Source organism: Mytilus galloprovincialis, chromosome 9, assembly GCF_965363235.1.
Source record: "Mytilus galloprovincialis chromosome 9, xbMytGall1.hap1.1, whole genome shotgun sequence".
Lineage (NCBI taxonomy): Eukaryota > Metazoa > Mollusca > Bivalvia > Mytilida > Mytilidae > Mytilus > Mytilus galloprovincialis.
Window position 1 is genome coordinate 2,492,046 of NC_134846.1, and position 25,845 is coordinate 2,517,890.

Consider the following 25,845-nt stretch of genomic DNA (forward strand, 5'->3'; position numbering starts at 1 on the left):
TTTCAAATTAATCCTGAAACTAATTTCATCAAAAGTTTAACTAATGAAAAACCGCAAAGAAAAAAATACCTGATTGTCCTGAGTACAAACTTTATTATATGAAAACCAGTCTTGGTCATCCAGTAATAAATATTTGAAAGTAGCAAATCAGTAAAAGACAGTAGATACAAAACAAGCCATATTATGTTTGTTATTATTCTTGAAGTACATATGTTCAGGGATTTCGTGAATAGAGGTACGCAAAGAATTTTACTTGTTAACAAAGTACTTTTTTTCTATTTTCCGGAATACTAAGAGATTATACATCTACATTAAAACAATTTTCCTCAATGAATAAAGTCTTTATCTTATGATATCATTTTAATGGTAAATGTTCGGTATATAACAATCTTGTTTCAAACCTCAAAACCATACATTGAAGTACATCTTTTGTCTACACATATAACTTTTTCTATTTAATTTAATGTTTTCAATTGTTTTGAAACATTGCGTTTGACATGCTATTTCATGTTATCTGAGTACAATGTACAACGCAAGTTTGATCGTAAAGAATAAGCCTTTGTTTAGTTCCCTCCAACTATCACTAATTTATTCCCTGTAGGTAAAAGGGATCTCGCTGAACGACAAGCAGAGTTTGATTTTACATTTGAACACTTGTGAATTTGTAACATGCCGTCCAACATTTGTAACTCTGTTCTCAACGTGTCAATTGTTTGATGCAGGGAACGATGGTCGTCCTCCAATGAATTCACTTCCTGTCAAAATAAAACTTATGTTATATACCGTTTCTCATTATGATCAGAACAGTTTTTGATACAATATGTTACTATATGAAAACTAGGATAGTATTTGTGGAAATAACGGTATAGGAAAATGTCAGTTTTGTCTTAAATGATATATTAACGAGGTTCTTGTAAAATGCAATTAACATGATTTACACATAATATAAATATATGATATGTTTTGCTGTTCGAATCCCCTGGTTTCATTAGCAATTAATACATGTAATAACACAGGGAGATGCATTAACGTCATTGTGTTAAGGACCATTGTTCCCAGCCAACAGCATGACTGATGCATTTATAAGAAAAAAATGTTAAATGTATACGGTGTTTGGTTGGGTTTTTTTGTGGGTTTTTTTGGCAATCTCACACGTTTTATAGGTAGACACATTGGTCAACCAGTTTTTCATTGTTCAAGACTTGAAACGTAAGATTGAGAAAAACGAACTTACAAAAAAAAAACAAAAATGAACCCTGGTACTCCATAATGTTTAAGCAGTCGTTTTCCATCATTTGGAAATATCGTGTTGCTTGTGGTATGTAACTATTTGGTGTCAAGTCGCATTGCGTGATGTCATTTGCAAGAGATTGAGAAAACAAAGAAACGAAATCTTTAAATGTGAAGACATCGTACATAGGACTGTGGGGCATATTTTTAACATGTATATGACCCACACGTCTAAGTTTAAACGTATACTTAATTATGTACTACATTTCCCTTCACTTTGGGTATTCTTTAGAATTCATAATTCGCAGCAACCATGAGAATATATACTGGTAACATTCCCCAGTTATGTCTCTATGAGATAAAACTTAGAGATTATATCTGGAAAACAGACTGTAAACAAAATAAAATATCTTTGAATATTATATATCTCCACGAAATAGCTGTATTTAGAAAGCGCAACCTAAAAGAAACTGATATGCTCAATCACTTGTACTTTTTCCAGTTCTGCTATTCGTGCTTTCTGTCTGGTTCTTGTACGGACAGCTGATCGTCTGTTCTGTTCTTTCCGTCTGTTACGTTTAAATACTTCTTCTTCTGTTAACTATTTAAAGTTAATAATATTAATATTTAATCATTATATTTTAAGTAATTGATTCGTTCAGGAAAAGTCACATGTTAAACTATATTTTCGAAGGTAGTTAGAAAACAGAGGATAGCAAATTAAAGTGATATTGCACGGTTGTAGAATCTAAACACCGATATACTTTGTGGCGTCATCTAACATGTCTAATGAATTTCATGATACTGTTAAAAGTTTATATCTATGATCGATTATTTGAAAAAAAATATCCTCAAATACATAAGATGAACACAAAAATTATAGAAAATAATTGAAGTAACAACTTATATGTTGTAATTGTCAAAGTGACAATATAATATTAAAACATTTCAACATTTCAATAAAATTAGACGATCGAAAAAGAGAATATAATACCGTCGGAAATTAATACATTGTAATATAACAATTAAAGTCTTTGTATGAGGTCACTTTAGGATATATCGACCCCACGAAGAATACCGACCTCAAACTTCGTTCTCAGTCAATATACTTCTTTCACTTCAATATATCCTTGTATCGACCTCAAACAAAGACTATATTGTACTATAGGGTTATTGAATTAATATTGGTGGATATTGCCCGAGCAGTATATCATATTGAACGAGTGCAACATGATATACTGCGAAGTCAATATCAACCAATATAAATGCAATAACCCTTTTAGTATATAGTAAATTTTTTTTATACAAAATTTCTGTTTTATTCCGTCTAACTACAAGTTTTAATTATAAATTTGACAAATAAAAAAAATCCGCGAAACTTCATGAATAACTTTTACACAAAGACGTCATGGCTCCTCAACGTGACGTCATACAATTTAAAACTAACACACTGGAGGTTATTACGTAACCTACGATTCAAATTCGCACACTTTCACATTAAATCGTCCAATTCTAGGTAAGTGTTGTTTTATTTTCGATAATATTATAGTAATCGAACATTTATTGATCCAAATAATTCAAAATGGCGGGCCCTTCCTTTTTAAAAGAAATAAAATCCTTTGTTTTTACGAAGAACAAACGCATGGACTTTGTTTTATTAATACTTATTCAGATTTTAGATTCATGTTTTGTTGGAATTTGTATTGCTACGTTTTTAGTTATGTATACTGATGTCTGACGTTTTTGGTCGTTTTTCCATATTGCAATGCAGTTTTCATTTTCAATTCTTATGATTTCGAATATCCGTGTGATATATTTAAGTTATCTTCTTACATGTCTAAGGCATCATGTATTTCAGGGCTGACCTATGGTGAGAATCGGGCTGCTCAGTTTTAGGTCTATTTAATATTGTGTTTTTTTCGTACTGACTTTTGTCTATTTTTCAGTTGGTAGACATCCTTTCTAGCCCTTGCGATGTCATTATTTTTTACTTATAAGTTAAATTGTCCCTTTGATATCCTTCGCCTCTCTTTCATGGACAAGTTATACACTTATAATCGATGTATGAATATCTTAAATGGCCCTTGTTACTAGTAAACTTACTAAATATTTGACAGGTCGTTGATGTTCCACTATTAATTCTTCCTCTCCTGATATAACCCTCTTACACTGAATTTTTAATTTGATTTCTTCCTTTATCAAAGGGAGACAACTCTCGTCTTCGAGACATTGTTGTATTGCGTTAACCATTTTCTCGTCATCTTCATCAATACTTTTAGGTTCTTTAATTTCTTCAATGTGTTTTGTAATTTTCATCTGGAAAACAAAATATTTTTATATAAGTCTTTTAAAAATCACAAAATATTACTACATTAAGTTAAAATGATTTTTTATTTACTTTTTACAGGTGCGTTTAAAGCAATGCTTTGAGAGGTTCATAAATAAAAAGTTAAAGATTAGACAAACCATCATGGGGACAGTCTATGATCAACTTCAAAACAAAAACATAATTAATGAGCTGAACAATTAAATTACTTGACATATTTCTGTACTAATCATTTAGTCTTATGATACATGATAATCGAAGAAATCGATAGTATTGTTATTTTACACTTAACTTACATCATGTATTGTCGAAATGCGCATCTGGTGCAAGAAAATTGGTACCGTTAATTTATTTGTAAGGCAGAATTTGTAATCTTAGCAAACATAAAAACCATTCGTCTGCTACTGAATTTGTCTATTGTTATAAAATAAAATGTTAAACATTCGTTAATTGATTTTATTTCGTAACTGCTAGTTTTAAAATATTTCAAAGAGTTAATTTTAGTTCAATGGGAATTTTAAGATCATACTTTGAAGAAGGTAACAATAAATTTTGCAATAGGTATACTTTTAAAATAATCTGTTTGCATTCTTCTAGTTTAATTCTTTTCGAAACAAAATTTCTTTAAACGGTTGATATAACTTGCAGGTCCCTTAATTTCAATTAATTATTTATCAAAATAAATCCCCATTGCCATTCTCAATTTAATGTTGATGTTGTTGTTTTTGTGACGTCAAGAAAAATGCGTTTTATGGAAACATGTCGAATCTTTCTGCAAATCATTAAAAACAAAAAATTAAATTTGCAAATATATTGTCTGAAAATCTTTTGAGAAACTAATTCCACTACCATTTCAATTGCATTACAATTATTCCATTCTTAATAGTTATCAAATAGTATTTGATTGCACAAGAGAGGCGAAAGATACCAAATAGCAACTTTACCTGACCATATCGGAAAATAGGTATTTAGTCGGATCTTAACACGTACTTGTGATTTGGTTAAAACCGGTTTTGATCAAAATATACGAAGAAATGTCGAAATGTTCAGGACTTAATTAAATCCGTATTTCGGTAGGATGGTGCAAGCATACGATTTTTATTGCGTCTTACACTTTGAGAAGCGAATAATCTTCAACTACTTTATTCAAATATTGTGTAAAAACGTTAATTTTGAGCTATGAAAGTGAAGTGGCTCAAGCATTTTTCTGAGGAAGTTTTAAAAAATTGCAAAGAAATATTTTTACAGTGGGTTAGCTTTCATTAGTCTTAACTATCTATAGATTAACAACTTTTGGTTATATTTATAATTTAGAATCATCATTGAAGGTGGGGGACGATTGCACAGATAATTAATTATATTGATGTGCCATTTGTATGCAAGAGTGACATTCCGTTGTATTATGTGCCAATTCGAAAAAGTTATACGAGTTTTCTCTCCCCTTAACAGGTTCATTATTTTATAATTAAGTTTAGGTTTCTGATATAATTTTGAATAATTACAAAATGTATCAATTCAATATATTTCAGTTTTTGTTAAAAGTGTATCAAAAACATTGATGTACGAATATAATTTCATCAATTTGAAACGTTTAAAATGATTACATACCAATATAAAGAACCGTTCATCATTTTTGAAAAAGACTATGAACGAAAATCGAATTATTTATCTTCCCTTGGTGATAGATTGATTTGGAAATGAACCAGCGTAATCTAATGGTAATCACAGAGAGGGACCAGCAAGCAATTAATACTTGTAGCTTAATCAACGTTAAAACAATTTTCCACTATAAACGAATGTTACTTTATACATATATAAGGACTTTGTTAGCTAAATCTACAAATTTTATTAGATATTATGATTTTTCATTGCAATAGATTAATATGCTATACCAAAGGGACATTCAAATTCATTCGTGAATACATGAGAACAAAAAAGGACAACTTTAGTTTCATAAATATTTTGAATTTAAATTATTGGACAGTTAAAGAAAGCTGTTTTGTATGATAACAGCGACTCATTGTCTCATTCGCTGTTAATATTTTATCTTTCCAAAAGCAATTACTCTTATTTTATTTATCTTTTGTTAATAATTATACTATGAGAATTAATCTATGCGATCGACAATAATAATTAAATCTTATACTAACAATGTTTGATGGCACACTCTTTGAAAACCTTATTAATAGTGTGTCTTTCTTTGTTGTGGTGCTACGCTTTATTTGGGATATGGGTGAGAATAGGCACCTGTATAAACGTTAAATTCGCTGCATTTGTTTGCACCTGTCAGGAATCTGTTGTTCCACAGTCGTCCTTTGTTGATGTGGTTCATAAGTGTTTCTTGTTTCTCATTTTTTTTATACAGATTAAACCGTTGGTTTTTCCTATTTGATGGTTTTTGGCCTATACAATTTCTCCTTTCATTTGAGCGTCACTGATGTGTCGTTAGTAAATGATACGCGCGTCTGGCGCAAATACAAAATTTCTCGTGACGATGTTGAAATAATTGTACTTTTACTACCGCTTGCTATGTTGTTTGTTATATGGAATTTACATCTCCATGGAAGTGCTTCTGGACAAACAAAAATTGAGCGATTACACAATGATATTTTTCATGTAATTTTTACTTCCTTGAGAATTTTTTTCACGATTTTATTGTCAATTATTTTTCTTTTTGTCCAAAATATTGCTGATGCAAATATTTGATATAAATTACATAGAAATCTGGCAAGTATTGTACAGTAGAGAACGAACGTTTAAAAGACTGGACGTATTCTTTATGGACAACAATCATGTCAGACCTGATTTCTAAGCTGAAGCTTAACTTGAGGAATATTAAATTGTATCAATTTTTTGACTTAAAAAATTTATGGACCAGTCTGGTTTATCTTTTACATAACTGACAATAGCTGATAAGATTTCAAAACAACCAAAACCTCACGCACACCTATCTTTTTGAAGTGCATACTCAAAAACTTAAACTGTAAAAGAGGGACGAAAGATACCAAAGGGACAGTCAAACTCATAAATCGAAATTAAACTGACAACGCCATGGCTAAAAATGAAAAAAAACAAACAATAGTATACATGACACAACATAAAAAACTACAGACTAAGCATCACGAACCCCACCAAAAACTAAGGGTGATCTCAGGTGCTCCGGAAGGGTAAGCAGATCCTGCTCCAAATGTGGCACCCGTCGTGTTGCTTATGTGATAACAAATCCGGTAAATAGTCTAATTCGGTAGATCACATTCATGAAAAGGAAGGGGATTGTAGTTACGACGTAAGGAACATAACCGATATCATTTGTGAAACAGTTATTCCATAACAGTCAACCAACTCGTGATGGCGTCCGTAAAATTTACGAAGGGATAATTTCAACTTCACCATTTGGAACTCTTGGTTTAATAGGGGCGGATCTTATTTTGTTTGCTTAAGGTAGTACAATACAAAGATTTTTATCTCCAATAAACCAGTTTTAAAAAGATGTTACTTTCTTTATAATGCTTGAAAATTTATAAAATTGGTTACTCTTTCAAATTAATGCAATATTAGTATTATACAACATTCATGTAATCAAATATAATGATAACTATACTGTGTCTACAAAATTTAAAAAAAAATTGTCAACTTTCAATTGAAATTAGCTTCTTTCTGGATACTCATAGAGGGTTGATTTTATTATATGTTGTTCCTAGAGTCATTATCTACAAAATAGTGTTTCATATTTAGAATAGAATGTATAGATCAAATTTTACACCTAACATTTCTACTTTTATGTGGTAAGGATTTTTACACTAATTACAGATTTATGAGAGAAGATACAATAGCGATAATTTGCGACACCCTTGTGACCAATATTTTGCGATTAATTGCATAATAATTGATTACATATTGAGTGCGTAACAAAAATATTGCATTTATTTAAAAGATTAATCTTTTATCTATCTATATATACCTATTTTATTAATGTATATGCAATCTTTAGAAAGTAATTTTAAAGGTTGGAAATTGGAAGTAAAAACATATTAGTATTGTGCTACCTTAAATCGGTAAACTACTGTTTGCCAAAATATATATGATTGAACAAAAACAATATCTAGCATTACGGTTTTAGATATCCACCTTGTCCTTTCTAGTGTGCGTATACTATGATGTGATCCACAATAAATCATTCTATAGAAGACAACATGAATTCATTGTGTGAGATATATAAAATAAACAACTTTGGTTTACAAAAAATTTGAATATAAGAAGATACGACATGATTTCCAATATGAGATAACTTTTCTCCAGATACGAAATGACGTACCATATTATTATCATAATTATTATCATTTTTATTATTTTTTATAATTCACTAATGGAATATCAGGGAAATGATTTACAAATTATCGCTCAAACTACAATATTACATTATTTTATGTCAACTTATAGTGTAATTTTATTTGTTTAGTTTTCTTCTTTATTCATTAAATAATATAGTTAATTAAGAAATCTAAGACTAAATCATATAATTTATTTCAGTTCATGTCATAATTGGTTAATATAAGTATATTGAAAACAATATAGACCCAGAAAAATCGGCATAATTCTATCAAAAACGTTAAATTAATATATTGTGTTGTTTTCTTTTTTTTTAATTTTAAATTGTCGTTCATTTTGAAATACTTCAAAAAAAAATTAAAGGGTTGACACTTAACTAATATTGCTAATAAAACAAAATCCTTATTTATTAGAGATATCTACTCGGTTATACTTATTAATAAGCGTTTTGAAATTTCAATAAGAGGCAAAAACAATTCATGCTTAATAGGTCAAAACCAATAATTTATAATTTCATATGTCCGAAGTGTTTTCTGGGTTTGAAGGACACTCAAAAACCTAGTATTTGAAAGCAATGGATGTGTAATAAAATGGAAAATGGAAAATAGGAATATCTCATCGAAATGGAAAGAATCGGAAAAGATTAAAAGCTTTTAAAACAAGTAGAACCTTACATAAGCACATTCATTGATCTATAATATGTCGATACCTGTATCTTGATATTGCTAAAGGTAATTTTTTGTACTAAATTTATTGGATATTGATGTGAACAGAATGATATTTTAGTCTTAGATTCTTTTAAAATTGGTTTCATTAGTTGTTAACGGCTTGTCATGTCAGTTATTGCGAGTACTCTAAGAACTGTCTTTAGTGTCTTTCTGTTGTGTGGATGTATTAGTACCCTGCCACGTCCACTAAGTGGTTTTGTTAGATACATTTCTTTTTATTGCCATTAAACATTAATCTCCTCCACCAATAAAACTAGCAACCACGAATGCGGTGAAAAGAAGTGGCTTAAAAATCTCAAAAATAAAAGATCAGAATAAAACATACATTACTTTCAGTCTGACTTAGCAAGGATTCACCCTTTAAAAGATGAGGTCAATGTCCAGCCAATTGATATTGCCATAATGTATACTCAGATAATTATTATATCAATACACTTAATACATATACTGTTATGTCTCTTGCCGAAGACAATTACATAAATAAAGGCAAAAATTGTATGCCGCTGTTCAAAAGTCATAAATCGATTGAAATATAACATGTCCCGGTTACAAACTAAGACCAAAGGAAACGCATCAGAGGAAAATAACAAAACAACAGAAACACTGAAGTGCAACACAACCAGACGCAAACATACATAGAAACGGACTATTTTACAACAACGGCCATATTCTATATACTATATATAATTTCAAGTCAACATAGGTTAATCAAGATTTTAGGTTTTAATTTTTTTCTTAATGTCAATATTGTTATTTATTATTAATGTTTGTCTTTGGTTGGTTTTCAAACGTTGTAATTGTTTTGAAATAACTCATAAACATGCATTATAAATTGTTGCTCCCACAAATATCAAATGTCTCTTCTGGTATTGAAAGATAAATGAGTTGCTGCCTCGATTACATATAAATACCCACATCGCTTTTTATACAAATTGTATCTTTTGGCTTAGTCTTTAGGATATTATCCATTAATAAACGTAGGACGCTGTATTTCCGTTTGATTCCAATGTCTTTATTTGCCTTTATTGGCATAACTGTAGAGATTGAATATTCACAGATTACTGCAGTTTTTGAAAACGTATGTTGACATTTTTTCAGGGCATTATAATGTCACCATTGATATGCATAACTGATCTTTGTTTCACATCTGTTCTCTTGTATCGTTCATTTTGTTGTGTGTGTGAAAAAAATAAAAAGTAGAATCACAAAAATGCTGAACTACGAGAAAATTTAAAAAGGAATGTCCCTTATCAAATAACAAAATCAAAAGCAGAACTACATCAAACGAATAGATTACAACTGTCATATTCTCACTTGGCATTTCCTTCTGTATATTTATACTTGACGAGGCTAGCACGACTGGTGCCACTATCGGAGGTTGAAATTGTTACACTTCTCGAGAACATTTTAATCGATGGTTTTGCTTAAGATTCATAGTACGTGTTATGGAAGACAAATTCACATATAGATATTGAGTAAGAACATATTCGCTTTTTATGTCTAATACATATTACAGCAATACTACTATCTATCAAGATTTTTGTTTTCAATGACACAACTTTCAAGTTTCACCAAATGAAGCATCAGTTGTGTACAGTTAACTGTAGGTTAATAGTATCAATGACCAACAAAAAAAATAGACAACACTGCAAAGAAAATACTCAAATTGCTTACCTTATATATTTACTAAATCACTAAATAATCGCTTGCATGTGTATACAAGTGAACAGCTTATATGTTACAAATCTCAACTTATGTAAATTTCCACAATGTTTGGAAAACCCTAATCTATATTTAAACTGTACTTTCCAACGCCTAAACTTTTCCTTCAATATTGCTTCGCTACACAGATGCGGTGTATACGTCTTAAATATTAAATTAATTAATTAAGTTTTGTGTATAAAAAAAGATGAAGAATGATTTCTAATTAGACAACTCTCCACAAGAGACGAAATGAGACAGAAATAAACAACTATAGGTCACTGAACTGTCTTCAACAATGAGCAAAGCCACGACCTGGATACTAAGATGAATTGAATTATTTGTATTTTTGTAAATTTCATTTAATGTTCAAGAAAGATTGCAAGGCATATTATGAGCATCAAGACGGGTACAACTTATCAAATGTGTTACCCTCATGGAAACCCTGATATCCCATCTTCTTTTTTCTGGGGTGCTTGTAGATTAATTATCTATCCGGTAACAATAACTGGTCAGGCAAATTAAAACAAATTTTGAATTTTTAGGCATATATAGTATCTTAATTTTCTAAAATATTTGACAGATTTCGAACTTGACAAAGGATGCATAAATATATTTTTTCCAATATACAGTATAATTTGTAGTTGTTTAAGGTGTAATACCACCATTGATTTTTCCCTATTAGTCTTTGTTAAATTGACACTTTTAAAAAAATTGTATAGTATTTACCTTTATTTCAACCAAAGAAATACTTTGCATGTATAAAGTTTAATCCTTTCCAGTGATACAGTGAAAATTTCACACTACATTTCATTGCATATAATAAAGTAACCAGCACCGGAAGTGAACAACCAAATTTTTACACTGTTATTTACTGGTTACCTGCTTTGGTAACTATGTAACCTTAACGCTCCAAAATATTCTATAAGACCATCAAATAAAAAAAGAATGCTGCTTTCAGACATCCAACATACATATTTACGACTCAGAAAAATTTAAGTGCACTGAAATGCATGGTTAATTTTCTACAACTGTCAAATTCAAGGGAATATTTTTTTAGGCCTACTTTCGTATGCAACCGGATGTGACGTACCATGATTTGGTGGTATTACACCTTAACCAGTAAGATTGGAACCTTTACACGAGTAAAGGAGGAAAAATCTCTCCTGTGCAGTTTACCAATAGATGAAATGATAAAATCAACATCAGCCACGTCCTACATCACGAGGAGGTAACATCTAAAATTCCACAGCATTATCTAACTGATTGTATCCTACAGTTACACCAAAACCATTGCACCCAAAGATTTTAACCATAAGCAAGCATTGCATATATGTAAAAAAAGACGATGTGGTATGATCACCAATGAGAAAACTCTCCACAAGCTAAAGAGAGCAAATGACACAGAAACTAACAACTATAGATCAGCATACGACCGTCAACAATGAACAAAGTCCATACTGCATAGTCACCTATGACTCCGAATTTCATGACTTTATTTAAAACAATACCTAAAAAAAACTTTGACATGGGGCTGTTCCAACTCGCCTTACAATAACAGCCCCTATTGTCTTGTTATTACTGAGGATCTAAATAAAGGCAACTGTGGTATACCGGTGTTCGAAATTCATAAATCGATTGAGAAAAAAACAAATCCGGGTAAAAAACTATAACTGAGGAAAACACATCAAATATAAGAGGAGAACTACGACACAACAGACACACAGCATTAAAATGTAACACACACAGAAACGAACTATAATAAAACAATGGCCATTTCCCTGACCTGGTACATAACATTTTAAGAAATAAATAGTGGGTTGAACCTGGTTTTGTGGCATACCAAACCTCCCGCTTTTATGACAATGTTAAATACAACATTAAATTGACAACATTACATGACAGGACTACAGTACAAATAAATGGGAGAAAATATAGGACTGAGAAACACACGAGTGATAGCTAACACATACTTAACATATTTCGATGTGAACATCTCCAAGAGAGCACAAAACATCAATTGGAACCATAACTATGAATACATATGGATTCCATTGAAGACTACGCTAGAACATTGGCTAAACGAGAAGTTGAACTAGACAATTTGTCAAAATGAGTTATAACAATCGGGTTTCTGATAAAACGTTGCATTCATCACTTGAAAAAAAATGTGAATGATCGACCAGCGTCTATTTTAAGAGACAAATATGCTGTGAAATGTAAACCGTCTCTTCACGATAAATATATTGTTGTTTCTGTGGACAAAGCTTTAAATAATATTGTTTTTTTTTTATTTAAATTGTAACACTACGAATTTCTTGTAAAAGAAATACGAATAAATTGGCACTCAGGTAATTCCACATACAAAACATATCATTTGACAAGAGTGAGATTTTGGAAAATGATAAGTCATTCATGGCTTCACTGAACACTACATCGAACAACAAATCGGAGGACTTACCTTGCTTGTATTGGACACCTCAGCGTTACACAATTCAAAACAAAAACGGTACTTTGCCGGCTCACATGCATGTTCAATTGAATTGTCCATTACATTGACAAACATTCGTTCCGCAGTGAAATAGGGTCCTCAGAAATACTCTGAAATTAAGTGGTATTTAAAAAAAAAAACATTTTGAAGAACTTCTGGATCATTTAAATTTTGATTATTTTCTCAAATTAGTTCCATCAAAACTTTTTCTTTATTTTTCAACCCTGTATACCACCATCTCCTTGTGAAATTTTAAAATCGTCTAAAAGAAACAATTTACAATGCTTTTCAACATAAAATTGTAGCATGCGCTGTCAATTTATTACTTCAGGATACCATACGGCATATATTGATAGCAGTGAACAAAAAGGAAAGCATGCTACACAAAGGAATATATTTTCAGTATGCTGGAGTTTCTTATTTACAACATCTTCTTATTTTCATAGTGTTCTTTCAAATAGTTGTCAAAAACAAAAAGATAAAAAGAAGCCAGATAACTTTATTTCACATTCAGTTGTATTGATGATGTTCTTTCTATTAACAATTTTAACTCCTCAGCTGATTGGCTTCAATTAATATATCCTCCAGAACTAGAAATGAAAGAAACAAGAGACACGGCTTACTAAGTATGGACTATATAATTACGATACTGTTGTCAAGTCATTAAAGATTGCATATTTTGGCGTTAATATTGAGTCACTGATAAGGTCTTTGCATCGGAACTAAACACATTTATTCTAAAAACAGTTGTTGGCATGACACGGATTATGTTCTTCTCATATATGTTATGATGGTATGATACTAAACCCCTAACGGGAAGGATTGTGCCTGATGTTCATATGATGAAATCATAATCTTTCAGTCAGTTTAATTGAAGTCTGGAGCTGGCATGTCAGTTAACTGCTAGTAGTCTGTTGTTATTTATGTATTATTGTCATTTTGTTTATTTTCTTTGGTTACATCTTCTGACATCAGACTTGGACTTCTCTTGAACTGAATTTTAATGTGCGTATTGTTATGCGTTTACTTTTCTACATTGGTTAGAGGTATAGGGGGAGGGTTGAGATCTCACAAACATGTTTAACCCCGCCGCATTTTTGCGCCTGTCCCAAGTCAGGAGCCTCTGGCCTTTGTTAGTCTTGTATTATTTTAATTTTAGTTTCTTGTGTACAATTTGGAAATTAGTATGGCGTTCATTATCACTGGACTAGTATATATTTGTTTAGGGGCCAGCTGAAGGACGCCTCCGGGTGCGGGAATTTCTCGCTACATTGAAGACCTGTTGGTGACCCTCTGCTGTTGTTTTTTATTTGGTCGGGTTGTTGTCTCTTTTACACATTCCCCATTTCCATTCTCAATTTTATTATATCTCGAATTGGACATAAGCAGTCATCTATGTACCAGAATCTATGAAGAACCAGAAGATTTAAATTTTGAAATTATCAATTTCCTCCACCTTAGTAGCAATATACCAACTTCACCAGCATATAAGATATACATAACCCAACGTATTCGGTTTTCAAGAGCTTGCAGCTGCTTTGCTGACTTTGTTAAACGTCATTTATTTCTGAGTAGAAAGTTAATGAAACAGTGGTATGTCAAAGAACGTCTTGTCCTTTTCTTAAAACAGTTAATCGGAAGATACTAACAACTTATTGATAAATATTCCGTATCAACTTACAGTCCTGCGATAGTGTAAACTTCCCAATAACACCATACACCATGAGCCAATTCACCATAAACCATTACACCAAACACCCTATGCCATTACACCATATACGTGACACTTTTCCACCATACACCTTACACATTCTATCATCACCATCCGAAACTACCCATAATACAATTGAATTTCAAAGAAAGCGTGCTACTACAAAAGTATTTATTTATTTTAAAAAACGAATTTTGATCACAATATTGTAAGTTAACGTATAAAATTAGAGATCAGTTTTTATCAATATGTTGCATAGTTTTAAACTTTGATAACCACACTTTATATACACGTTACACAATCAAACCATTCCTCATACACCATTACACCATTCTTCTTACACCTTCTACCATTGCCATATATGCCATACACCATTTCACCATAGACGTTGATTCGGAAGTTTACACCATCCAAGGGCTGTAACGAATAATAGATGAAGGTCGTGAAGTATAGATCATACATACTGACGTTAATTTATCATCTTCATAACGTGTTATAATATTTATTATTTATCTTTATGATTACAACTTTTACAGTTTAGTCTATTTTTGGTAAAATTCATTTGATATGGCTCGGTACTTATACATTATGTCATTTTGGCATTGTTGGATGGCAAGTTAACACCTGTACTTGTTTGATAATTATATCTATTATGTCTGCTTGATTTGTTAAAACATCGTTGTCAATTAAAGAATTTTATGTGAATGTCACACAAGTGAGATAAGATAATGGAATATGACAGTTATTTTTCTATTCCTTTGATTAGTGTGAGCTTTTGATTTTGACATTTCATAACGAACTTTCCGTTTAAATATAAGCGGGTTTTCTATATATAAAATAGATAAAGGAAGATGTGACATGAGTGCCAATGAGACATCTCTCCATCCAAGTCACAAATTATAAAAGTAAACCATGATAGTTCAAGTATGGTTTTCAACACGGAACATTGGCTCACACCGAACAGCAAGCTATAAAGTACTCTTAACAAGTTACTAGTGTAAAACCATTGAAACGTAAAAAATAAAGGTCTAATCGATATAAAAAGTAGTTGTCGTTTGTTTATGTAATTTATACGTGTTTCTCGTTTCTCGTTTTTTTATTTTATATAGATTAGACCGTTGGTTTTCCCATTTGAATGGTTTTACACTAGTAATTTTGGGACCCTTCATGGCTTGTTGTTCGGTGTAAGCCAAGGCTCTGTGTTGAAGGCCGTACATTGACCTATAATAGTTTACTTTTTTGTTAAATTGATATTTGGATGGAGAGTTGTCTCATTGGCACTCACACCACATCTTCCTATATATATCTACTAACTAATCGATAAAAAAGGACTGTTCAAAGAACGTTCACGATATCATTAGCTAATGTAAACTTGCGAGGGGAAAATAAAACTTTATTTAAAGTATTTAAGATATATCCTTAACATTGAAAGTCCATAAATACCCCAAAGAATGTTAATCCACTTGTTTAAAGTTCAAAGCTGCAGACAGACAAAACAAATCATCATTGAATTTAAACAGATTTAAGTTTAAAGCAGAACCATCGACTTAAAATTTTAACAACAGTAGAATACATATTATGAAAGAGTTGGTTTTTTAAAAGTTTCACTATGTAGTTGTACTATCTTACGATGGCTAAAATATTGCTGGTTGAGTTGAATGATTGGCTATGAATTGCCTAATTGACCGAATGCAAACGCTAGTGGACTCTGAAATCCTAAATTTTCAACTAAATTTGTTACCATTAACTCTTATTAAACTTTATTTTTTACAACGTGTACTTGTTGAATATATGTAATATCTACATTAAGTTCATAAAACATATTATGTACGTAAATATCCAAGAGGTATTTATTCACTACATTCTTAGTGTGTCTATTTTGACAAAGCATGTAAGTTACCTTCAAAGGTTTCATCACTTGAATATTATTTAAAAGAAACAATGATCGCTTGAATAAATAGCAACGCAAGCACTTTAAATTTGCTATGTAAGCAAGACAAAAATAAATTGGGATTTTCCAGTGTTAAAATAGATAGTATATGGTAAATTAAACTTGTACTGAATAATCTATTGACTTATTCATAGACGGGTTTCCCAAATTTAACAAGTAGTGTGTCTCGATGGATGTTACGCCTACAACTTTGTGATTTATCGTCTAACAAGTATTATTTCTAAGAAACTTCTTAAATTACTGACCCTAATCAATGACCAAAATATCATTAAATATAAAATAGAGCTAACTATGATAATAATATAGTGTTAAAAATGTGGACAAGTGATTGTTTCAACTATACCCTATTTTAGATTATTTTCAGTTTGTTGTGTACCTCTCTTATTAATTTTATCGCGTTTGCAATTCGATATGTATGTCTCTTTTGTTATCTTTCGCTTATTTTGTGCTTTGAAGTAATTTTATCATTATGTTGATTTGGTTCTCTTTGGAAGAATGAATTCTGTAATAAATTGTTCGTTACTATTTCTGCACTTATTTTGAGACAACATTTTAATTAATATTTTAAGTATTTTTTTTTTTGAATTTCAAATGTAATAGTCGCAGTGACAACAGTGTATTTTTAAATTCCCTACTATTCTATTGGAAAAAATGACAAAAAAACCCTAAAATATGAATCAATGAAAATGATGATATCTGAAGCAAAAAGATAGTAAAATACCATTTATTATCAAATACAAAATTACCAATACTTAAATACTTAACCAATAAAAAAAAATAGATGTAGTTGTTTTTTATTTTTGTATGTGGTTTTTTTATTAATTTTATTATGATTATTATTACTTTATTGTTATTATTATTATTCTTATTAGTTAGATTTAAAAGTGTCGATTTCATGTGTGTTTGAACATTTCATATTACATCTGCTGCTAAGTTTAGAGAGACAAATATCTGGAAACTAAAAAAAGTCCTTTTTCCGTTAATTAAAAATATCATTAAAACATCATATTGATAAGGAGTATAATAGATAATGAAATAAGAAGACATGGAACTATTGTCAATACGAAAACTATATTCCAAAGATATCAGTATTCTATTTGTGTAATGTCGTGTTACATATATGCACCAGGGATATAACTTTCCAAGTTCTTGATAGAATCAACACAATGGATACCACATACAAAGACTAACAATTCTATATAAAAGTCTGGAGATAACTTGCCAGGACTTTACAATTAGTCAAAACAGAGAAGGCCACTGAATCTACACTGTTGCAGTTCTATGTTATGTTGTCTTCGCTATTGTTTGTCTGTTTGTCTTTTGTTTTTAGCCATGGCGTTGTTAGTTTATTTTCAATCTGTGAGTTTGACTGTCCCTCTGGAGTCTTTTGTCCGTCTTTTTGAAATATAGTTTACAGCATTCAGATAAAAAAAGGGACGTATATTCTTATGCTAAGTCTTTAGTTTTCTATGTTGTGTCTTGTGTACTATTATTTGTCAGTTTGTCTTTTTCTTATTTAGACATGGCATTGTCAGTTTATTTTTTAGTAATGAGTTTGACTGTCCCTTTCGTCCCTCTTTCCGAAACTCCACATAACTCGAAAAATTGTTTGCTAGTGGTCAAAACAAACAAGGCAAATTATTTAAGATTCTGCCTATAAAAAACAATACAGTTTGCGATTAATTCAGAACAAAGAAGACTGCTGTACATAAATATAGCTGTCATTAGTTAACCGATGATCACTTCTCGTAAATCAATCAAGAGACAACATATCAATGTAAAACTGTTTACAACCAGTCGAAACAACGAGTATTACTTAAAATAAAATGTTGTAAAAATATGAAAATAATGAATATTTTTCTGTAAATACAGATACATATCAATTATATATCCTTTCTAAAACCATTTCCAAGAGATTTCCCATTAATTTAATGCTTAATGTATAAATATCTTATATTGATAATAATTATGTTAAATTTTCGTTTTTTCTCATAAATATATAGTGGTTTTGTTTGTATGTTTAAGTAAGAAGGGTATGGCCAACAGCAATTTCCTAAAACAATTGAAAATTAAGACATCATGAAATTGAAAACAGTTAATCGACCATTATTAAGAAAGAAACATGATTTAGTTTTCCATTATTATTATTTTACTGATTTTGCCAGATAGCAATTATCTATTTAAAAACGGCTTCAGCTCTGAAAATTTTCAATCTTAAATAAGGAAGGTTGTTCTTTATTTTAGAAAACTTCCACTGGCCTTGTAACAATTGGTATTTACAATTTGCTACTATAAAATGTAGCTTTTTTAATCAAGCATTTGAATTGATAATTATTGTAAATCATTTTAATAAAAGTTAGCAATTTCCAGAGTATTTACATAAAAAAAAATATGACTTAAACCACTTTATTAAAAAATAAAGAACTATTTTTATTTGTAAGGGGTTGCGAATTTTTATTGATCAGAATATAATTTCTTTCATGCTAGCGCACATATTTTATTTCACATGTAGAAAAAGAAAAATCATTTTATCTACCTATGCACAGGAGTGAAGTAATGGAATGATGCATATATTGCATGAATAAACAAAAGTTACAAATTGTAATATTGTACCTAGAAAAAAAACGATACAGAAAAAATATAGATTAGAACCTAATTACTCAAATGTATATACAATAAACTCATCATAGATCCCAAGCCTACAATTGTGTAGGACAAACGCACGTGTCATGTAAAACAATAATCAGTCAGTAACGATAGAATTAAAATTGAAGTTTTTTTACAATAAATGCAAAAACATGAAATTAAGAACATGTCTTTAGTTGGTATTTCGATTTCAAATTGATAATATGTTATTTAATGTCTTTACTGCCAATCAATTGAAATAAAGTTAAATCATAACATTGATAAAGGATGACATGACAGCAAATGCCTCATGTACACTGCATATATTGGACAATGAAAAAATTAAGCATTGTGAATTTCAGCTTCCTAAACATACAAACAATGTATTAACATATGAATTTATGCAATGTTTTTCTCAAGTTGTTTTAAAAGCCCATAACACTGACGAGAGTGGATTCGTTATGCTATTTAAGTCATTAAACCACTCCAATTAACATAGCATTTTTCTAAATAATCAGATATTTGTACTTTACTTTAATTGTTTCGTATTTATTTATTTTGAAATAAATGATTATATGTATATCAACCATCAAGAGAATATATTCCCATTGTATATAACGATTCATATTTAATATATTGCATTGTTTTTTAATGCCTCTTTAAAAGAATCTCCATATGCGTCAAAAACGTTTTCAGTGATAATATTGTATTGTCAAAATTTTCGAGTCATTAATTGACCTTATAAAACTTTTGTCTTGTTTTATTAAAGAACCTTACTTGTAACAAATATTTGAATCGGTTAAATCATTTTATCAAGTTTTATTGAATAAACTCTTAATGTAGTTTTTATAAACTTAGATGCTTGTTTCATTTTTCTTCTTTATACCTGTTGTATTTGTCAAAATTACTCCGAACTGTTTAATGACTAGGAAATGCGCTTAGACAGAATAAAATATGATCAATTTTAAATTACTAACCGCGTTTAAAGACAGAATATAATTAATAAATAACCGATATACATAAATTTCGGTTTTTTTGGTTTTCTATTTAGGTAACAACATTCCAATCGGATGATACAATTGTTGTATCTGCTATAGAAAATTTATTTTGAGTTTAAGCGTGCATACTTTTAAAGGTTTTAACAAATTAAACACAGTTATGTAATGTGTTATGTAAGAAACCGATGAAGATACAACTACTTTGTCATTATGATCTGATTTAAATTGTAAAAGCATCAGTATTTTTTGATTTTGACAGGTAAAGTTTAGATAAAAATATATTCTACCTGTAAATGAATAGTCTAATCCTTAGCACAACCTTTCAAAGTGTCTTGTTAACAGCATTTTAATATGATCGACGTCTATATCATTAAACAATTTGGGTCAGTGGAAGTTTAGTTGGAAATTCCCAAGTAATATTTTGATAAGGTCAATGAACAGTTATATACTTAAATCTGTTGTAAAATGAAACCTAAACTAATACAGTACATATTAGATATATTTGATTCAGTAGTCATTCAAAACCTTTATTATATTTCCGAATGTCTCTATACAATAATGATTTACATGCACATGCGCTGGTTTCAATAAATATAACAATGTATAATGGCATTATAAATCAACTCTTCTCCAATTAATTATCATTAAATACGTATGTTAAAATTTATTAGTCTTGATAATTTTTTTCTAAAACGTTGTATCAATTATATGCCTTTGAAGCGTTTCAAATATTTTGATTTATCATTATCTGTACACATTCTGGCCACATTATAGCTTTTCGATTTAGTCATATGGTCATATACATAATTAAAATGACACTCCAAAATAATTAGCTAAACGGATACATAGATATAGGAAGACATGGTATGAATGCCAATGAGACAACACTCCATCAAAGTCACAATTTAAAAAAGTAAACCATTATAGATCAAGGTACGGTCTTCAACATGGAATCTTGGCTCATACCGAACAGCAAGCTATAAAGACCACCAAATATTTACTTACAAACATTCAAACGGGAAAACCAACGGTATAATCTGTATAAAAACGAGAAAAAAATATGAACCTCATCAACAAACGACAACTGCTGAACATCAGATTCTTGAAAACCTTAGAGATAGCACATCTGGTGATTAAAAAACGATGTCTTTATAAAGAACATGTATTTAGATGTTCACTATTTATCTCTGGTCGTAATTGTTTTTTATCTTTAAAAAAACATGAAGTATGAATTTGGTCCATCTATACTTTATAGGGGGATATGGATGAGGTTTACAGCGAGAATACCGAATAATTGGGAAAACACAAAGAATACAGAATAATGGCCACAAATAAAATGAAAAGAGAAATATGAGATACCAGAGTATGAAGAAAACCGAAATATGGGTGCTCAAACATTAAGAATAGAGAAATATGGGGAGCTAAAATATAAAGAAAAGAGAAATTTGGGATGCAAAAATATAAAGAATAGACAATTACCAATGTATGAGATGCAAAATTTAAAGATAAGAGAAATTTGAGACGGCAACAATTATTAAGAATAAAAAAATAAGGGACGCAAAAATATAAGGAATAACAAAATATGGGTTGCCAATTATAAAGAATGCAGATATATGGGGTGCTAAAATATAAAGAACAGCGAAATTGGTGGTGCTAAAATATAATGAATACGGAAACATTGGAAGCAACAATATAAACAGAAAATAAATCAGAGAGGCAAACATTGTAAGAATAGAGCAATATGGGGTGATAAATATAGGAATAGAGGAATATGGAGTGCAAAACATAAAGAAAAGAGAAATATGGGGTGCACATATAGGAATAATAGAGAAATATGGGATGCAAAAATAAAGAGAATACAGAAATATAGGGTGCTTAAATAAAAAAATACAGAAATATGGGAGGCGAACGATATAGACAACAGAGAAATATGGGTGCAAAATTATAAAGAACAGAGAAAAATGGTGAATAGCAAAAGTGACAGTTTATATGTGCTCTTGTTTGTTTGTCCTTTTCATTTTTAGCAATGGCGTTGTCAGTTTGTTTTAAATTTATGAGTTTGACTGTCCCTTTGGTATCTTTCGTCCCTCTTTTATATGATTTACTTATAAGATGAATTTTATCGTTGAATATTCTTACGGTTGTTATAAGCATGTCTTAGAATTTAATTTTTAAATGGTACAACTTTCATTGAAGTCTACTGATGATCAAAATGTGTCCTTGCTAGGCGTGGGAGGAAGGCACTCTGTAACTAAAGGCGAAGACAGTGATACTAGTATATGGAAACTCGCAATATTGATGTACACATTATTCCTTTTTAGAATTACTGCATACTTATGATTCAGGGGTTGGCCTTCAAAGATTAGATTTATCTCAGAATAATCCGCGTACGTTTTCAAGGGTGCACCGTCCTCCTTCAAGGGTTCGCGTACGTTTGCGAAGGTGTGCCGTCAACTTTTAATGGTTTTGCGTCACGTGTTCAGGTTTGAAGGCAGAATGGTTCAACACTAGGTTGTGGCGCCCAAGTCCTGAACTAACGATAGACTTATCCAATACTAAGGTATAGCGTAAACACAAAGAGGGCAACTGTAAATTTAAGGGTTTAGTGTGTGTTAAAACAAAAATGCCACATACATTATAATTGTTTTGAACGGTGAAATTAAAGAAGGGAATATTAACATAACAGAAACTTTATGTGACTCATTTTTATGTTGTTGGCTTTCAGTAATTATTAATCCTTTTCGGAACTTTGTGTCTTTTGGTATTCCGTTATTTTTTTACTGTTCAGTTTCGATCTGGTGATTTCCATAATCTATATATTTCTTAGTGGTTATCATCATTATGGGTTTTTTCCCAAGTCTATTGATATCTTTATGGTTATCATCATTGTGGGGATATCTCCCAATTATATTGATTTCTTTGTGACTATCAATCATTTCGACACCTCAGGTCAAGGTCATGCCATGTTATGATATTCTATTATATCACAAATATATAAAGAAGTTTTTCCCTTTTGAATAATTCTGAACAAAATTAATTGATTGATTAATATTCAACGCCAATTTTAGCTCTGTTGATTATTGTCGAAGAAAAGTTGAATGCACGATGAGGTTGATTGACCTTCATCATAACAACTTACAATCCTCGACATATTACCCATAAGTCAATGTTTTGACTTGCTAGGGGAACAGTACTTGAACCACTCGGTCATCCTTGCCCCTGAAAATAACAAAGACTACTGGTTCAATATCTAATGAAAAAATATACCAGTGATATTAGGCTTCTAAATTTATACAACATAGTCGCAATACAATAATTTACACATCTTCTCTTCTGTATAATTTGGTCCCTGATAGATAGTTTAATCATTAACACCTATACGTCATCTTCTAGCTTTCATATAGGTTTTCATTTTATAAATTTGTTAATTTCTGCGTCGTTTGGTCTCTTGTAAAAAGTTGTCTCATTTGGTATTCATGCCACATCTTTTTCTCATATTTAATCATTCATTGCTTGGATTTAATCTATTTGGTAATTTGTTAATTTCCATTAAACCATTCACATGGCTTAAATTTATTAAAATGAATCCATATCATTTGCATAATTATTTCATGGTTAATGTTCAGGGTAGATGCCTCTCGAAGGAACGTACAACGAACAAAACAAGAGGAATTAAATCAGATATAAAATCAAAATTGCCACACAGAGCTAAACATGATGTTTCCCATTAGTTTTTACTGAATTACGCTCGCTTTAAACAATATGTCATGTTTCATACATTTTTTTATTTTCAATTGGTACAGTTTTTTTCTAATGCTTCGTTTTTATGTATGTTGCATTCGCTTTGTTTTTGATGCACTTCAGTGTTTCTATTGTTTCGTTGTTTTCCTCTTATAGTCGCTGTGTTTTCTTTGTTTAATTTTGTAACCCGGATTTGGTTTTTTTTTCAATCGATTTTTTACTTTTGTAAAGGACCTCTTTAGACACAGCCAATCAATGATGTGGTACTTTCATTTAAACAAATTATCGACCAGGTTCTTATATGAAGAAAGACAATAACAATCAAAACCAAGGAGTAAACGAAGACTCATAAAACCTAAAGACAGTTATAAATAATAAGTAAATGTCACTTTACTGCATGTAATTAGCGTTTATTCTTGTATATTTGTTTTAATAAGACGTTTATATGCCTTAAATAAAAGAACTCCACCAAAAACCACTCCACTAAAAGAACTCCACTAAAAACCGGGACTAAGTATGTAGTTGATGTCTCTTCCTGCAATGGCGGTGAGGACCAGGAGTCGCTACCATTGGTTCAGGAGTAGTTGTTGTTGGACATCCTGAACCTTTCTGGATGATGTTAGACGAAGCACATGCTACACCAGGTGAGGTGCACATTGAAGGTTTATCACAGTAAAGAGGCAGCATGCCAGATCCTGAAAACATAATATATTAATTATTTGTAACTTCTGTAATGTTATTGAATACTTTTTAGCCACAAGTAATTGGTTCGACAATACACGTGTTCAGTATATATGTTACAGTGAATTTGTAAAATCAGGGATTTTGTAAAATCACTGTACTAATCAGTGATTTTATAAAATCAGTAACAGCTTTAGTGGTTTTGTTAAATCCCTGAAATTGTTAGGGATTTCACAAAATCACTGAAAATAGAGCTAGGGATTTTGTAAAATCCCTGATTACAATAAAGTATAACATGCTATTAGAAATATGTTTTTCCTAATATAAAAATAGACCAATAATCACTAATGATTTGGAAACATATTTGTTTAATAAACAACAGGGTATAATGATAATGACTAAAAGGCATTATAAAAGGATATTAAGACCACTGTGAATTTTCTAATTTTTGCATGGCAAGTTTGTGTGACATCTACTGTTACATTATTGCCCTGCTTTTTGATGCATGTTTGAACATGTCCTCGGAAAATTGATATCTTTGCTTTTTAAAGACTTAACGACAATACTTAGCTGTAGCAGCTCTACGTTTTTTAGATGACATTCTTCTCAAAGTTCCTTGTAAAGTTCTAAAGCTTTGTATGAAACATTTGCACACTTTCTATTCGCGTACTTTTAATACCATTTTGTCCCTACCACAATAAGCTATTGATATGTGAATTTTCTTAACTATGCTGTCCATGTCTTCAAGACATACAAAACATTTTAAAAACATCTTCATCTGATGAATACCGTTTTTAACAATTTTTTTCAAATCTTCACATTGAAGAACTTCATACCTACATTTATAAACAAAAATTAACTTTATTTGAATTGAGTTGAGAAAGTTTAGAAACTTCTCAAAATGTTTATCACTTTGTGATACAATGCATGTATCTGATATATGACCAAAGTAGGTAAAACTTTTTTTTATTTTTGCTTGGTTAGAACCTATTCATAAACATGCAAGTACAAAACAAAGTATTCTTACCTATATTTTCTTTTGTTCTTATTTTTTATTAATATTTTGTGAATATAAATGTTTTTTTTGAAGGCAGCAAATTAATAATACTTATTTTCTTTTTATATATAAAATAAAGGCTAGATTAACCTTTAACTTATCGAATGTTAATGTTGTAGTCTTTTTTTCACACAAATTCTTAATAAAACGAATGAGTTTATTTACAAATCCCCTGAATTTAATCAGTGAATCTGTAAAAAAAAGATCTTTATTATTTCAGGGATTTTGTAAAATCACTAGGCAAAATCAGGGATTTTATAAAATCACTAATCAGTT

At 30.4% G+C, this 25,845-nt stretch overlaps 1 protein-coding gene across 3 annotated transcripts; it reads right to left on the bottom strand.

Moving 5' to 3' along the window:
* Window positions 1–240: 240 nt before the first annotated feature.
* Window positions 241–20,503, bottom strand: LOC143044243 (uncharacterized). 3 transcript variants are annotated; one of them, XM_076216169.1, is made up of 6 exons: window positions 20,378–20,503; window positions 14,487–14,933; window positions 12,776–12,915; window positions 3,334–3,546; window positions 1,718–1,831; window positions 241–755 (listed from the first exon to the last, which is right to left on the bottom strand). In XM_076216169.1, the coding sequence occupies exons 3-6, from the start codon at window positions 12,878–12,880 to the stop codon at window positions 564–566; spliced, it is 624 nt and encodes a 207-aa protein (XP_076072284.1). In that variant the 5' UTR covers window positions 12,881–12,915; window positions 14,487–14,933; window positions 20,378–20,503; the 3' UTR covers window positions 241–563. The 3 variants fall into 3 exon arrangements, 2 of the variants coding, with proteins under 2 accessions (XP_076072284.1, XP_076072285.1); XM_076216170.1 differs by having other exon boundaries at window positions 244–755; window positions 1,724–1,831; XR_012968607.1 differs by lacking the exons at window positions 12,776–12,915; window positions 14,487–14,933; window positions 20,378–20,503 and adding an exon at window positions 10,288–10,411 and having other exon boundaries at window positions 246–755; window positions 1,724–1,831.
* Window positions 20,504–25,845: the final 5,342 nt, after the last annotated feature.

What these genes read in the sequence shown, in the direction of transcription:
- LOC143044243 (XM_076216169.1), bottom strand. Translation starts at nt 12,880, where the DNA reads ATGTTTGTCAATGTAATGGACAATTCAATTGAACATGCATGTGAGCCG. An exon ending in AGGTGTCCAATACAAGCAAG is followed by an intron (nt 3,547 to 12,775) that starts GTAAGTCCTCCG and finishes TTTGTTTTCCAG; the next exon opens with ATGAAAATTACAAAACACAT. An exon ending in AACGACCTGTCAAATATTTA is followed by an intron (nt 1,832 to 3,333) that starts GTAAGTTTACTA and finishes AACTTTAAATAG; the next exon opens with TTAACAGAAGAAGAAGTATT.